The sequence below is a fragment of the Clarias gariepinus genome, chromosome 26 (assembly GCF_024256425.1).
Source record: "Clarias gariepinus isolate MV-2021 ecotype Netherlands chromosome 26, CGAR_prim_01v2, whole genome shotgun sequence".
Classification (NCBI taxonomy): Eukaryota; Metazoa; Chordata; class Actinopteri; order Siluriformes; family Clariidae; genus Clarias; species Clarias gariepinus.
Window position 1 is genome coordinate 15,023,894 of NC_071125.1, and position 17,605 is coordinate 15,041,498.

Below are 17,605 nucleotides of genomic sequence, written 5' to 3' on the forward strand. Positions count from 1 at the left end.
CCGAATCACATTATTACTGTCATCCTTTACTGCAAGCTGTCCCAAACTCTATTCTATTCTATCAATTTAATTATATAATTATCCAGTCCTGTTGCTTGTGTCTGCGTCTGTTGCATTCATTTATCCGAATAGGTTTGGCTTGCATCTCCAGGCTGTCACTGATAATAAAGCACAGCTGAGTTTGTCACATTTATCAAAAAGTAAATGACATGACAAGCATGTTAAAGTCATGGAGTCATCAAAACAAATTAGGGCTCAACAAATCCTCAACAGTAAGCAAAGCCAATTTCCTCAAAGCCCTCCACCATCTACATTCTTGCACATTAACGTAAAACACACTAACAGATATTCAGAAAAAGATGATAAAACCTTTAAATTTTACAGCTGTAAAGGGAGAGATCATTTCTTAAGATATTAAGGGAGGCCCTATGAGTTTATTATGCCAATTAGTCATGAGCTGCTCATCCATGGCTGTGGGTAATGGTGTATGATTGATATTGGACAAGGAAGCAGTCTGTGCTCTTAGCTGTGATATATAATTATACTGTCTTGCCCAGTGATGAAAGAAGTGTAATTAAAATAGGGCAACAGATTATAACGTATCATCATGGATAAACCTGCAGCACCTGAAACAAACTATCATTTTCAAGTCAGAGCTTTAAAAACATGTATGATTTATGGACCTGAATCTTATAGTTCTCCAAAGACTGGAAAGATTGGATGGATTAATCTGAATTTTAAAAAAGAAAATCTCAGCCTAAACAACAATGTTCTTATCATTAACAGAAAATAGATGTTTATTTATGTATGCATGTATTCTAAGTAACTAAAGTACAAATTTAAAACATATTTTATATATTTCTTTTATAAATAAAGATCTTTATACAGTATACATAAAGCTTGGACACACCATCTAAATCCAAGGCCTTTCCTGATTTTAATGCTAAAGCAATAATCTCCTGTGAACAGTTGATATAGAGATGTATCCTTGTGCTACTTATGCTCTGTAAAGCCTTCATAACGTCTCTAATCTAAAGGATTTTTGTGGCTAGTAAGTCTAAATTAAGTTCTCCTCTGCAGCAGAGGATAGTTTTGGTCTTGCTTTCCTGGGATGGTTTTCAGGATACCTAATGCCATATGTGTTTTTTATATGCCATATGAAAAAATCCAGTGTTGTTCTAGAATGTAGAAAATAAATCCCAACTTGTACTGAATAGGTAATTTTATTTATTCTTTTATTACTATTTATTTTATTATAATAAGAAATAATTATATTTTATAATCACATCTTGACACACTGAATTAAAATTAAATTGGATCATAATGTGCCTTGAGATTTCCACCAGAGAGAGAGAGATGGAAGTCATTCCCATAAATTAAGAGAGAAAGAGAGAGAGGTTACATCAAAATTTAGATTAGTGTTCACATAAAAAAGAAAAAAAAAAGTTTATGCATGTTGCTTTTCGATGAAACATGCGTGTGTGGTACTTTTCTTTGTACAGACTGGGCCTTATGCCAGACTATAATGGATTTTCAACAGGGAATCTCTTTCCTCTTTCTGGAATATAAAACCAGGCAAAAGTAATGCCCCAGGTCAAAAAAAAATCCCATTATGGTCCTCCTCTCTCTTTCCCTTTCTCTCTTTTGTCTACAGACCAATCACAAGGCAAGAACCCATCAGAAAAAACATATTAGCTCCAAACTCAGCAGAAGTAGACAGCCTATGGACCCTATCAGATTGAAGATAGCCTGCTAATCTGGCAGTTAAATGCCCAATGGGTTTATCATTTAGACCATGACAGCTCAGTGTTTTTGTTAAGACAGGCTGGAGGATGGCAGTCTAGTCTAGTCTCATTCTTTTAGCCGCTGCTCTATTTGCATTACAATGAGCTCAATCATGGTCTAATTTTTACTGTCATGAGCGATAATGATACACCAGCTCTTTAAGCTCTGTGTAATGTGACAGCCACATTTCATATTCCAACATAATTATGCTTGTGCTCGCTGTCTCCTCCTTTCTCCCTCTGTCAGCAAGAATAAACACAAACTAGAGTTGTCGTCTTTTAAACTTCTCTTTCTACTTTAATGCATCCTAAATTGTCTCTGTCAGACGAGCGATTATGCTCTTCTAGAGAGGAGAGGCACTAGATTGGCATCTGGCGCTGTAACACCGTGTACTGGGGTCTTGACCTGTCGTCTGCCTTTGCTCAGCTCCATCAGGACGCTCTCTGACCTGTGAAATTACTGTGACACTCAGCACATGATCCCATCTATTCTATCTAAAGCAATCAACATACACACATGGAGAAGGACACACTTAAAACCCAGCATATGCACGCTCAAAGGCTCCCCCCCCCCCCCATCCCCATCCACACGTGATGTGATTATTATTACTCATATATCATAACAGAGCTTATAAAATTTTACCAGGTAATTATCTGATATTATTACAAATTGGAAGATCATTGTATGTTGTTTTGTATATGACAAGTGATAATTAATTTGCTTAAAAATAAGTATACCTAATAAATTAGCAAATTTGCATGATTATACCTGTCTGACATTACATGTACTGTTAAGTGTGCTCGTAACATTATGCATTTTAAGGGGACTGATCTCAAAGATTTTTTTTCATAATTTTATTTAAAAAACATTTTTGCTTGCAAGAACAAATTGAATTAAATATTTGTAGGTTCTTTTGTTTTCATAGTTTGTCCGTGTTTTGTATATCGTTTCTTTTTCTTTTCTTTTCTTTTTTCTTTTTTTTTTTTACAGATTTATGGGCTTTATAAATATAATTTCCACCCACTATCACCAAAATATTTTTTACAGACTCACTATTTGCATGTACTTACATTTTGGCTTATGGGTTAGGGTTAGGCTTTGTAAAGAAGACAATGTATGTAAAATTATTTATCAAAACAAGCACATTAATACAGATCTTCAGTAGTTGCCACAAGTTTTGGTACAAAAGTTAAATTTAATACTTAAATGACATTCCTAAATTAAACATTTTTTAAATATAAAAAGAATACTGATTGATTGCTTGTTGAAGTTCATATGGAGAAGATGAAGAGTTTTTTTTCGAAGAAGCAACTGCCTTCTTCACCAAACTGTTTTGTGCACAGGGAGAAACATACAAAAATGGCATATGTTATCTTAATTATATTGGCCACCATTGTATGTATCCTTATTGTAGCGACAACCTATAGCCGCTGAGAGGCTAAGTAGAAGGAATTCCTCTGTGACGCGTTCCCGTTCATTTGTATTCACCTTTTTATTAACAACACAGTATAACATATACAAGAACAATACAGCATACGGCTTACGACGGTCAACAGAAAGTGAGCGCTCCCACTACTCACCCCCTCTCTCACCTTTAGACAACAAACACAATTAGATAAATATCCACCTGCGCCACCCATGTGACCGAACATCCGGAAATACAAATCACAATTCAAAATAAAAGACAAACATTTTCAGCACTTACACTTATGTTAAAGCTAGAATTGCTGTCTAAGCTGAACGGTTATAAGAATCGGTACTCTGAATTAGGAACCATTTTATATGTGATATAAATGCAATATGGCTTATTGTCTATTACTGTGCGCCATTGTGCACCACTGAATCCTTGGTCAATCAAACTCTCTGGTTTTTATAATGTTTTTTTCTCTCTCTCTCCTCTTTTACTTTTGCTTGCTAAGCCACATGCTACATGCTTTGCTAGAGAAGTAAATAAAGCATTGCAGGAAAACATTGGTAGCTCAACATCAATACGTTAATATGTTAAAATGTTTGGAAAAATAGAGACTAAGGGCCCCAAATTTCATTAGGCGTTGTTATAATTAGATTTTGGTTTTGCTAATCTGTTAGACTGGTTAAATATTAATTTTCTGCCAATCCCATTCCATGTTTTGCTTCCACAAGACACCACTTTGGAGCCTCGAGTACATAACATGGGTAAATTGCTCTCAGTGAACTGATAAATGTAGGACAGAGATCAGTAGTAACATCATCCCCATGGCTGTCATTATCTTCAGACTAATAGCTCCTAATTTGGGGCCAGTATGTGTGCTGTTTGTTAGCACAAATTTTCAAATAAGCTCTATTGAAATGCAAATTAGCACAGGACGCACAGCATCAACATTTTTTCTTCTGTCAATCGCATTGTCCAGAGACAAGCTTATTCATCTGAGCTCCATAAAATATCACCTGTGAGTTGGTGATAAAACACACAACACACATTCACAACTGTAAGGTCTAGAGCTTAGCTTTTTTTTTTCACCGTTAGTGGCAGCAAACCTTGACCTATACAATATTTTCTAATGGATATAATTGGTTCCCAAATATCTTCCCAAAATAACATGAAACTAGTAGCCTCATTTAATCCATTCTGTGTTATGCATGCATACAGTATTTTTAAGCTATGCAGTCTAAACACTCATACTTCATACCATTTTGTGAATCCCAGGATCCCATTTCAGATGCCCTATGCACAGTTGTGATGCATTACATCAAATCAGGGATTAAGTCTTATTTTTCATGTCTTGAGTTAAGCATGTTTCATCAAAACAGATTTTTGTTTTTTTATACCAGGTTTGTTTTTGTATCATATCCGGTTACTGAGATATGGCCATTGCAAGTTTGTTTATGGGGAAAGTTCCAAAAAACTGGAGTAACTAGCTGATATATTGTTCATTAAAGTTCTATAAAACCTTGCTTAGAATTAAAACGTTCTCAATTCTGTTCAATGATCAAGAAGATACAATATTTACCCACTTTTTGAGTTTTGCCGAAATTCTAAATTTAAAAAAGTGCTAAATGTGTGACTTAACACCGTACTTGATATGATATGTCATATTTTTGTAAGCTCTCTAAAAATGCCTAATTTAATGCAATGTTTTAAGAGCACATTACAATGTCATCCCTTTTTTTTCCTATTGTGTATGTGAATATGTATATAGAACTGCAACTCACATCGGGTCACAACTCCTTCCAGTCTGATAATGTTGGGGTGGTCAAATTGGCCCATGATGCTTGCCTCACTGAGGAAATCCCGTCTCTGTTGCTCTGTGTAGCCTGCTTTCAGACTCTTGATGGCCACATGGATCTCCCTTTTACTGGGAAGACGCAGACGGCCGCTGCACACCTCGCCGAACTCCCCTGGATAAGAACAGAGGGACATACAGCTTAATTTCCATTCTTTCATCCTTCTTAGCCTATGTAGTTGTAGCTACAGTACGTAAGTTCAAAGACTTAACCTTACCAGCTCCAATCACTCGTTCTATGCGGATATTCGAGACATCAATTTCTTTGGCAAAATCACGAACTGCCTGATTCGGGTCCTCGTATGTATGCGGATGAACGTATGTTCTGCTACCAGGAGTTGGGACTGAAAACCATGAGGAACGGCAACAAGTTTACTCTAATGTTTTTTTGTATCCCGTTTGCTTAGTTCATTAGCAAACCATCCATTTCCCTAAAAGAGCAACATGCAACATTTGCAACCTCATTAAGCATTGTCTTTGGCAGGCAGGAAAAGTGTCATTAGAGAAAACACACATTAGGCAACTGAAGTGATTTATCAGCAAATGCAACAGAGGGAGTCTCAACACACAAAGCCTTCACTTACGGATAAATGCGTGACTTGTGCTGAAGAACCATGCTTTCTCTCTGTCCACTTACTAAACAACAGACCCAAATTACAGACTGCCTTTTCTGACTAAGTACAGACAACTGTAGACAACTGTATGTTTTCTGTGATTTAGGCTACATTCACATTACCAGTCTGCAGTGACTCAATTCAGATTTTTTTTACTCTAATGTGATAGCCTTCTTTTTTTTTTTAGATTTTTTTTTTAATTTTTTTAGAGCTGTCTGAATGCACATCTCTGTTTTTCAGATCGAACCTAAGTCACTTTCATATGTGGTGCTAGATTGGATATATATCTGATATGTGCTCATGCAACTTTAATGAGAACTGGCGGATCAAAACTCTTGCATCTTTTTTTTTTTTTATCTGTGCTTGCATGGAGCACTCGCTGACATCAGTTAGCACCAGCAATGATAGGATTTCATACTATAGCAGTGCTAGCAACAGCTGCTAAAACAGCTAAAGTGTGGTGTCTGGCTTTCTTACTTCTAACTGTTTACCATCGTCCAAAGCAAAATCCCAGGCATATTTTTTTGCTAAAATTACATCTATTGTTAGAAATAAATGAATGAATGTCACAAAATCGTGACATGTTTTAACCCAGATTGCATGATCAAAGGTGTATCAATGTGTGTCTGCGTCCTATTTAAGAGGAAAGACACATCCACATTAAGGTCAGATAAGTCACTAATTATGAATGTGAACCATCATGACATGCAAATCCAAACCGAACAAAAACAATGTGACATGTAATGTGGCATAAAGGTAGCCATTGTAACTTCCTGTCTACAGCTAAAATATTGTTCTGGAACCAAAGTGTCTCTTACTGCGGCCATGCTGAAACTGCATTTTCTCCTCCTCGGGGTCTTGCTTCGCTTTGATGTAGTCACAGTGCCTAGAAAAAGAAAACATATCACACTGTACTATCCAAAATAAACTAAATAATAATAATAACAATAATTAATACAATTTAATTAAATGTATGTGTGTGCCTAACTTATTAAGCCATGGAGAATTATATATAATAAACAGTGTGCTATAATATTGAACTGTGTGAGCTTTGATGAAGATCATTCAGCCATGAATCTGCTATTTAAAGAGTCTGGCAACCTAACAGATGTCTGATCCCAATTCTTATTATAACTAAAAATACACTGAAAGCTGGACATGTCAGACATTATCATCTATCAGAGCTGCACAAAAAGGTCATGAATTAAATAACACCTTCCTTAATGAATGTGTGAAATGATAAGGGTTGAAGCATGCAGGGTTTTAAACTGATAACTTCTTCATTATTCCCTTAATCCTTCTCAAGACTCACTTGCTTTCTTTCCTTCTCTCTTTTCATGGAATATATTTAATGGAGCTCACCAGTAAAGCTGGATTACAGAGCCTGACAGAGCATAATAATTACATGGTAAAATGGAGACGGCCAGTGACTGGTCATCTTGCGAAAAGGAGGCCCATCTGGGCAACAGCAGATGAACTTCAGCACTGAGCCTCTGCCTTCTGTTAGGAACCAGCTGGAGAAAGGCAGTGCTCTAAAGCTACTCCCACAGGAGCGCAGCTCAATACTCGTGTAACGCAGTCGGAAAATTTACTGATGAATATTTATGCATAGCAAGGGCCTACCATTGAACCGCATGTAGCTGATCACAAAATGAAAAGTCTTTAGCAGAGCAGATTAGGGCTCCTGGTTATCAGTTTTCTTTTAAGGGACACAAAGGGGTTGTTTTGAATAGATACGGATGTGGTGCATTTATTTAACACCTAATGTAAAAAACTTCCTACACTTTCCTACAAATTATGATCTAAAAACTTGAACACATGGTGAAAGAAATCTTTTATGGCCGGGTTTAACCAGCAGGATCCCATCAAATTATTATTCTTAGTCAATAAATAATATGTATTACAATTAGTAGCAAAAAAGCAAGCCTGAAGGGTAACACTCATTCCAAGTGTTGGAATGCTAACAAAATTAAAACTTGTTTTTCGCAAATCGAATTGACTAAATTCCCATAAATCAACATAAACTTACAATTTACAATCATAAAATAACTCTCTCTTTCCTTTTCTTATGTGTCTAGTGTCCAGTGATGCTGTTTGCATGATTGTGCCTCCATATACAACCACAATACGTTTGAAATGAATCAATCAAGATGTGATTGAGTTGTAGATTTTCTGCTTTAATTCAAGTGGCTTAAAAATATTGCTTTAACTTTTAGGAATAACATTTACATTAACAATTAGGAATATGCATTTGCTAGCTCTTTATGGAAACTCTCCAAGTACTATAGTCCAAGAAGATGCTGGTGCAAGTGAAGGAAGCCATCATAAGGCTAAAAGCAATCCATAGGTTAAAAAAACTTTCTTTCATCTGTTTTCATCCAGGAGTCACACCATGACACCACTATTATCCAAACACAACTTGGCACAGTTTTTACACCGGATGCCTTTCCTGACGCAACCCTCATATTTTTCTAACCCGGCATGGGACTGGCACTGCATGCAATGGCCGGGTAATATTGGGTGTGGCAATCCAAATTACTTATACAACTAATATAGTTACCATGCTCATGTTTGTCACAATGTCACCAATAGTGGTAATATTTTAGGTACAAAAACACCTCTCATGATTAAAATTATGAAGTAAAGCCTTAGGGACAGAGTTACGACGTATACCAAGTAGGATGCATTATTTGAGAGAGAAAGTGAGGAACATAGTCCTTTGCTCTTTGCCTTAATATCTCATCATACAGCGATTTTGTTGCATGCGATAATAAAGGAACATCTGTGAAATCTTGAACACTAAATAGCTTTGCTGCTCTAATTGAAATTTTAACACTTTTTAAACAGCCAAATATGCTACAGATGTCAAACTGTCTAATTAAAAAAACTAATTAAAATAACAAATAGCAAATAGGATATTAGTGTATTATCATATTGTAATGCGTTTACAGCAGACTGAGGGCAACAACTGTTTGTGTTTCTGAGACTAGTAAATTAATATAATGGGTAAATGTGTAAGAAACATTACTCTGATTGTTCAATCAAAAACCTATAATAATAATAATAATAATAATAATAATAATAAAAATAATACTACCATCATCTATCACTATCACTACTTTACTATCATAATAAGAATGTGTAACACTTTAAAATGCCAAAATCTTTCTCAAGGTTACTAATTTTTCCTGGAAAAAAAAAGCTAAATCTGTTGTGATCAGCATGCATACAATGGTAAGTACTAGTTAACCCCCAATAACAAAGTACTTCGGCTATTACAGCATTGTCATGTGCATAGTGTTAATAATATTCTGTAAGAGATGATTATACGAGTTATCCTAGTTGATGTATGTATGTGTAATGTAATCTGGTTGTAGTAATAGTGAGTGAAAGGGCAAGTACAGAGCAAGAAGCACTTTTACCTGATTATAAACTGCACAGTACAAACAGATTATCGCTGATCGTTTTACTCAAATTGATGATTAACTATGTACTCGTTACTGACTCTTATGGAAACTAATGATAGCTAAATATACAATACAAAAAAAAAACAAATTCCAAAAAAAAGTTTTGCTTTGGTTTGACTTATGTGAACATTTGCACACAACTTTTACAAAAAAAATCAGAGTGGACGTTAGATTAAAAAAGAAAAATTGTAAAATATAGCACTGCTGCTTGCAAAAAGTTTCTTCTGGCTTACACATGACTTCCCTAAATCTAAAGAGCTTTGGTGAACTCTATTGTTGCAAGTGATACATGAATGCACCTGCATTGCACTAAATCGAATTGAATTCAGCTCATAGTTTTGGCATATCTGACATTTTCTCATATCTTGCATAATTCCTCTAAAACCAAGAACGTTGTTTAAGCCAGTAACACATCCAATATTAACGAGTAAAGGAACCATTGATGACAGCTGATCAGTAGGCATCTGTGCGGCAGCCCAAGCTTAACATAAGAGCCTCAGGCAGGGCAGTAGAGCTCTGGGGGTCAATTACATAATAAGAGACTGCTGGGATGGAAGGATCTTCTATCCAGCTCTCCCTCTAATCTGTCCTGTTGCATCTTGCTGCACAGCTGGGGCTGTGGGGTGTGTTTCAGCACAAATGGGGGTTTAGGGATACTTGTATGTTTAGGTTCCCCTTCATTGCTTTTAATGACGGGAGGGGGTCCCTAGAGAGACCCCACCTGTCCAGCGAGCAACCCAAACCATCCGTGACAGTTTCTTAGTCTGCATTTCTCTCTCTCTCTCTCTCTCTCTCTCTCTCTCTCTCTTACACACACACACACACTCACATACACATGTACACCAATGCAAGTGTTACATACACAGCTAATGGATGGATGGACATGCTTTTACATGGTTGTTTGCTTTGCAGGGTGTTACAGTAAGGGGTGTAAAGGGGTATAAGTTCACGGTGGAGGCTGGGGGTAGTGTGTTTGATTGAAGCATGTGGTAATCAGGGAGAATAAATCGACCCTCCTACCAACCCAAAACACTCCCATCTTACACTCACACCCCTGAGGTGGCAAAAAAAAAAAAAAAAACTCCCCAGCAGCTGCTATACCCCAATCTCACAAACTGATGAAACACTTCCCCCAACACTTTGGAAGCCCAAGAGGTTCTTCTCAGATTTGCAAATACGCATGCCTCCTTCTTACAGATCATACTAATGTGGGAGGAAGGTGCTGATTTAAATAACAGACATCCATTAATGACATATTTTTTTGACGCCAAAATAGACAGTGGATGTCTGAGTGCAATTAACTCGCCCCGTTTCTCTACAGACTTCACACATTAAAAAAAAAAAAAAGAAAAGCTTTTCATGAACGGTTTTCGACCCACTTTCTTTTTCTTGTTCAAATATCTTTTGTCTTTGCCAGTGTATGTGTCTGTCTTCATGAACGCCTTTAACTACAGGTGACAGCTGGTGCAGATGCAGAGGTGTGGATGTGCTGACAAAGTTGTTCTTCCTGTGTGTCATGAGTGAGTGAGCGTAGTACATACAGAACGAGAGAAAAAAACAATGAGGAAAGAAAGGGAAGGAAGCCCACACTTTTTCACTTTGAAATTCAAAAGCAGTTCACTGGAAAGGGGTTAAGTGCGAACAAAAGCCTGTCTAATAACAGAGTCTAAGGTGGAGAAATAATCTGTGACAAGACCTACTACAGTTCCCAAATTATCACCAGGTGGGTTGATTTAAAACACATGGTGAATCAACAGCCAGGAACAATAATGACAAAGAACAAAAAAAAAATTCTGATAGCTGAAATGTAGAAGCTGGTGGGTATAAAATTCCCGAGGAGATTAATGGCACAGTTGGGAATGTGATAGACAATTACCAGCAGATTCAGAGAATGAGGAGTGCAGTAAGTAAAGGGAATTCGGAGATGATGAACACTGCATGGGGATTTATTTCATATAGTTAATTTTATAGGTTTAGGACAAACCTATGCTGATCCTTAGGCACGTGTCATTAAGTCTGTGAGTGGGTGTGTGTAGTGTATTGCAGTGTACTTTAAAGTTACTCATTCTTGCCTGTGCATTCTCATCTTTTCTAGTTAATGACCAAATCACAGCTGTGCTGATATTCAGCACAAAGCACTCCTTTCTGTGTGATATTCCTTAAATTATCTAAAAGTCTGCTTTTTTGTTCTTTAATACTTTTTTATGCTGATTTGTGTCTATGTGAAACATTCCTTTCTTACCATGCGCACATACTGTATGATGTGACACTGTATAGTGTATAATGCTGATGCCATGTTAAAACCTGCACAAGGAGTCACTTTCTCTGTCAATTCTTTGAACTCACTGATGCCATTAACTTTTATTATATCTTCTGGCTCAACATTTATGATATAACACTGAGAACTTCCTTCCAATAAAGCACGTGCAGTCATAATCTGACACGACGTATCTGAACATCCCACTGAAACCTGATTACACTATATTGCCTATAACAATTTGTAAAAGTCAAGTGCTCAGTTTAACTTGCTTTGCTGAAGCTGCATACAGACCATGGTCAAATGGGTGACTACACTGCAGTTGTAACACAACACTCACATTAATTCACCGTTTTGAAATAAAAAAAAAATTAAAATTGGATGGATTTGTTAAGATGTTTTCTCAACAACAATTATTTTTTTAGTGGGACATTCTCTAATTTCTTAGAGAGACTTATTATGCATAAATAAAAAGATTCATTAATAAGACTAAACTTTAAGATCAACCGAACAACAAACAATTGAATCAACATTAATGTGAATAATGGAGATTCTAATGCGGTTAACCTGTGATAATTCTATTCAATAATAACATGAGCAGGCGGCTGGCTAAATTCCAAAAGAAATAATGAATCTTTATAACACCACCAGGAGCCTTGTCTTACTCAGTTGTCAAGACACACAAACAATGCAAATTGAACATGCAAATGGCATGCGTCCATTAGCCGACTGAGAAGCACCTGGGCAAGTCACAGCCGTGTTTGGCAAGTATGCAGGAACATTTTGCAGAAATGTGCAAACGAAATCTGTGACTGGTGGAGTGCAAGTACCACTTATAATTATGTTCCCATTGAATGCAGGAAGCAGATGAGCAGAGCAGGACAATGATGACATGTCTCGTAAGTGTTACTCTTACTTGAGAAGAGCTATTTCTTTATATCTGACCAACAAAAAAAAGACTAAAATAATCTCATTAACAATGACTGCAATAAAAATTTCCAACTCCCTTGAAACTCTGCAGCAATTTCTGTAAAAAAATGTATGAGGGGTGTTCAAGTAAAACTGGGACTTCAAGTAAAACTGATGAAGGTGTAAAACCGATTGACTTCAAGCACAGTGTCATAATGAGACTCAATAAAATGTCTGAATGATGCAAATGTTTTAAAGAAAGCTGTACATCTGTAAATGTCGATCCTGGCTAAGGTGGCTTGGAGCCCACTGCACTCGTTCCTGTAAACATTTAGCAAAAAGAACGCCTGATCCCTAAAAATCAATGGATAACTTGTCACCAACTTGCAGAAGTAGTGCATCTGTCTGTGTGACCTGTACTTACAATCATTCAGGAATACCACTCGCAGATTACAGGAATTCAACTGGAAGTTATTGCCACATCCCTTGTATAGTCCTGACCTTGCTTAAAGCGATATCCACATGATGAGTTCCCTAAAGGCCAGCATTTCAGACATGAGGCAGGAAGTCCGATCATGGCTCGGGCATACAGTACTGCGAAAACCTTCCATCTTGATGGTATTCAAGGTCTAGTGAAATGCTGGGTTAAGTGCATTAGTATACTATAGCTGGTGATTATATAGAAAAATAAATAATAAATAATAATTATCATAATAAATGAAGTTTTTCACTGTTATTCTGCACAATCAAGAGTCCTGGTTTGACTTGAATGGCCCTCATACTGTATATTACTGGTCTCGTGTCACTGCACTGGAATTGTAGATATGTGCAATTTTCTTATATTTTGTTGTGGCACACTATGCCAAATCGACACCACCAGTCAAATGTTTAGACATATCTGTATATATAAAGTTTTATTTTTGTTAATTTTTGTAGTATTTTTATTCTCAAATTTGCTGGTCTAAATGAAATGCATTTCTTTGAAAAAATAATTTGATTCAAATGTGATATTTATAAATTTAAAAAGCAAACATATAATTATAATAAAATATAAAATATAAAATTATTTAGTAGGCATTACCTACAATTTTTGCATTGTAATTGCCAAAAAGACTTTTTAGACTTTAAAATGTATTTGTCGACTGAACAATCTATATTTTACTCTAACGATGTGGGATGCAGAACACCAAATAGTCTCTTAGAGCTTAGAGAGGGATTTAGCCTTGTGTTAGAAGCTAATTAGCCTTGTAGCTCAAATTAGACTTGAATAAAATGGTAAGGTGAGCCATGAGCCTGTCAATGTGCAGAATCTCATGCTCACATTAGCTAGCAGTAATGAAGGATGGACACCCCACATGGATGGGTCAGAGGCAACCCAGACTTCAGAAGGAAGCAGTTACTAAATGATCTACAGTTTTGTTTATTAGCTGTATGCCGTAATGACTGGACTGGTGTACTTTCACATATAGGTAAAATGTTGAAATGTTGTCAACATGTAAATAGGCAAGCAATTTTTAAACAAACTATGTCTGTACATAAAAAAACTGAATTTGAATGCAAAATATTGCTATCATAAACATTGATGCAGTACTTTAAGATCATGAATATCTGCAAATGCAAATCCTGACTTCGAATAAGCAATTTCTTAAACACCATGTGCCATTTTACTCTTAAATTACTGCTGTTAAACTCTTCAAACTTTTACCTTAATAAGAATGCCTGCCTTATAAGAACCCAAGGTTAAATCCAGCCCAGACACAAACTTACTGTTATTATGCCTCATTATACCGCATTAGTGTTAAATCCTTATGTAGGCTTTAAATTCCCATACTGTATATATATATATATATATTTTTTTTTTTTTTTTTTTTTTTTTAACCTCTGACTATAGTGCTGGTTGTAATTTAAATAACGTTTTTATTAATATGCTTTTTCTAATAATTTACTATTTCTAAAGTATGAGCTTATTCACAGGGAACTGTATGGTGAACATTTCACCGTATTATTTATGTCTAAAACTAATAACTAATGCACCATGAAAAGCTGTGTTAACAAGAAAACAAGATATGTTTCTTGTTGACATTATACAATATTAATTATGCAACAATGAATAGTTATAGTGTGACAGTTGGTTTATTAATAAATCAGAAATTGTAATTGTAATAAAAAAACGTAATAAAACAATTTGAGATATGCTTTTGTTGCTCAGTAATGCTGACTTCCCTCTACTCTGTCACTGGTTCATTTCATAGAAAAAATGAGTTTTATTTCTTACATGAGAGAGTCTACCACAAAACTTTTTTGTTTAAAAGTAATTTGTTTAAATTACAGTTTAACATGATTTCATAAATGTACTGTATATGCATCATGTCAATTTCAGAAGTCATTAAATCATGATCTACAACAGATACTTGACTACTACTTTATCATGTAAAACTTAAGCAAGGAAAACATATGAAAATGTTTGGAATACATTATTTTTTATTAATTCTGACAGAAAATACTGTTTACAAAATGCTCACTAAAATCCAACTTTCCATGTGATATTACAGTTTTAATTTGAAATTTACCTGAAATCCCTGTAAATTAGAGCTTCTATTTCCTCCTTAAAAATTTGGGTAAAAAAAAAAGTTAAAAAGGACTCAGAGTACTACATATCAAATATCCAGACTGTGCTGTATAATCTGGTGCCAAAGCAATGAATGCAGTTAAAGTGTTTTGGTTTTGCCTTCAATTTCATTCCAGTGGCCAGTGCTTTACTCTAAACCCTGTCTCACTGCATTAGTGTCACAGCTGCAAAGTGCAACTTTCTGCTCCAGAAATCAAACCCTTTGTTTATTGCATCCATAAGAGTCTTACCACAAACATCTGTCCACCCATACACACACAGTTTCTCAATTATAACACTCAGCATTATGCGATCCTATATGGGCTCATGATGAATTGAAGATGGCAACTGCACTAGAAAGCTGCATCATGAGATTTCAATCAGGTCAGATATCCTTTGATAAGGAAAGAATAAAGGTATGATGTCCTGCTTTTTGATCAGTTGAGGACACATCAAAAGCTGATCCTCTTATGTGTTATCTAAACAGTTTTCTCTTTTGAGTGTCCAGTTCTTTCCCTCTGTCTGCTTCCCGTTGTGCCCCTTCTCTTCTGATCATTTTATTTATCTTCATTTAATGACCCATGCTATTGCCAGTGATGTAACAACACTTTCTTGTTCTTTCATTTGGTGTCTCAAGTGTTCACTTTCATCTCCCCAGGCAACCGTCTGCAATCATAGACCTTTCCAATTTTTAGCAGACCACCTTTCTTTTTCTCCCAGTCCTTCTACTATATTCTCTGTAAAATACAGACGTCAACTTCTCTCACCTAGTATTTTTATAGTCTACATGTTGTGTTACTATTAAACCTTTACTGTCTTTTTTTTTAATAATAAAGAAGCTTCCCTCTCTTTCCTAAAGTCTTAAAAAAAGCTGCCATAAGTGTTCGGGCGAAATTTGAATCTTTATATAAGAAACTCCTAACTGAAAGACCACTGTAGTTCTATCTTGTTAAGATACACAATATATGATAAATTACACAAAATCAACTGAAAGCCCATGGTCTCTTACCTGCCACTGACCACGAAGCAGGCCACAAGAAGTATAAAAAGTACAACACCAGCAGCAATGGACACAGCCAAGATGGTCTTCTGGTTTGGATCTCCCACTGCCAACATGTCTGTCCAAAAAACAAGAGCTGAGTTAAAAAAAAAAACACAATATTTTTAATAGTGCTGATCACAGCCATTACATTACAACCATGCTTACTTTTATTCTGGAACTCATAATTATGATCAATGATATATAATCAATAAACAATAGAGAGTGCTGCTGTTCTGAATATCAGCACAGCTGTGATGCGGATGTAGGCATCCACATCATATATCGCAGACTGTACTCACTACTTTCACCAATGCTGTTGACCGACAGTAAGGGTAATAGTGTAATGTTAGGACACGTATGACACCAAGTAATACATAAATATTTAAACATCCTAGTGATGGTATGCTTTATATTACCACATGGGAAATGCCTCTCTCTCAGATTAATCAGTCTGAACTGACTGTGATATTATTCTTAGCATAAATCACAGAACCATACACTAATATTTTAACCAATCAACTTTAACTTTGATTACAGCACACCATGTAGTGGCTAGGTCACGTGTGAAAACAATTCCACATGCTTTCAGAACCATTTTTTCACAATTTGCGTGAGAATATTCCAATACACTGCATACTACACACTGAAGTAATAGTGTGTAATGCAGTATCAATAAGTTAGTAAATTAAAAGTAAATTTTTTAGATTGTACAATTTCAAAGTCCCTGATGTAGTGCTCTCAGTGGAACTTAATGCATAAATCTATTTATAACATAATGACTCATAGTTACAGTAAGAGTTTTATTAGACTTTAAAATACTTATGTAAGAGGATGCATGTTGGATTCAACAGCATTATCTCCATTTCATACTTGGACTGGGCCTCTACTGAGATCTTCAGATTACATATGCATACAGTATATTAAATGGAAATAGATCCCCAGTTTGGTCAGCATAATGAGTTCCATGAGTCAAAACAGAAAATAGCTCAGTTTACTTCACAAGGCAGAACATGTTATCCAAAATAAAGAAGGAAAGAGAAATCCTTTAAAAATTATGGAGGGAAAATATTGGCATAATAAGCACTTGGTTTTGGTATAAAAGGAATAGTTTGTACTTTTTTAAATCTGATATCAAAATTACAAAATTGACTGCATGTACAGTAAGTGCATTACCACGAGTCTTGGTTGTCCTGCTCTGCACCTTGAAGTGTGTAATCGGTTCCGTTGTGTCACCATGAAGGTTAGCCATATGGCTAGTTTAGGGGAAAGCAAAGGATTTAATTTGTACTAAATATATTGCAATTTAAAAGATTCCAACTAAATTAAGTCCAGTGTGACTGCAGAAGCTTCATTTGAGTCTCAACTGAACTTTGGAAAGCACCGAACAAGTTGAGTGAAATTTGGACTCTGATTGATTACATTGTACTCATGTTCCAGGTGACAGACTTCATGTTCAGTGTGCAGAGCATTTAAAGGATGTTATCACATATAAATACTTTTAAGTAGACACCAAATAAATCATTTGGCACTGCAAAAACGGGATTTGTGTAGAAATGTATAGGAAATGCCTTATAATGTGTAAGTGTACATAAGTGGTAAAAAAAGAGGTATGTTTTCTGGTGTCTGTATTTTGGTGGGCTAGGAAAAGACACTTTAGCAA

General features: G+C 35.8%; 1 protein-coding gene across 1 annotated transcript in view; it reads right to left on the minus strand.

Annotated features, from left to right (window-relative positions):
- Nucleotides 1-17,605, minus strand: part of ek1 (eph-like kinase 1) — an 87,930-nt gene that overhangs the window by 12,252 nt on the left and 58,073 nt on the right. Inside the window, exons 8-11 of the mRNA XM_053487751.1 lie at nucleotides 15,913-16,021; nucleotides 6,481-6,548; nucleotides 5,267-5,392; nucleotides 4,978-5,163 (exon numbers count right to left, since the gene is read on the minus strand). Of these exons, the coding sequence (XP_053343726.1) occupies nucleotides 4,978-5,163; nucleotides 5,267-5,392; nucleotides 6,481-6,548; nucleotides 15,913-16,021 (489 nt within the window). The remainder of the gene's footprint in view (nucleotides 1-4,977; nucleotides 5,164-5,266; nucleotides 5,393-6,480; nucleotides 6,549-15,912; nucleotides 16,022-17,605) is intronic.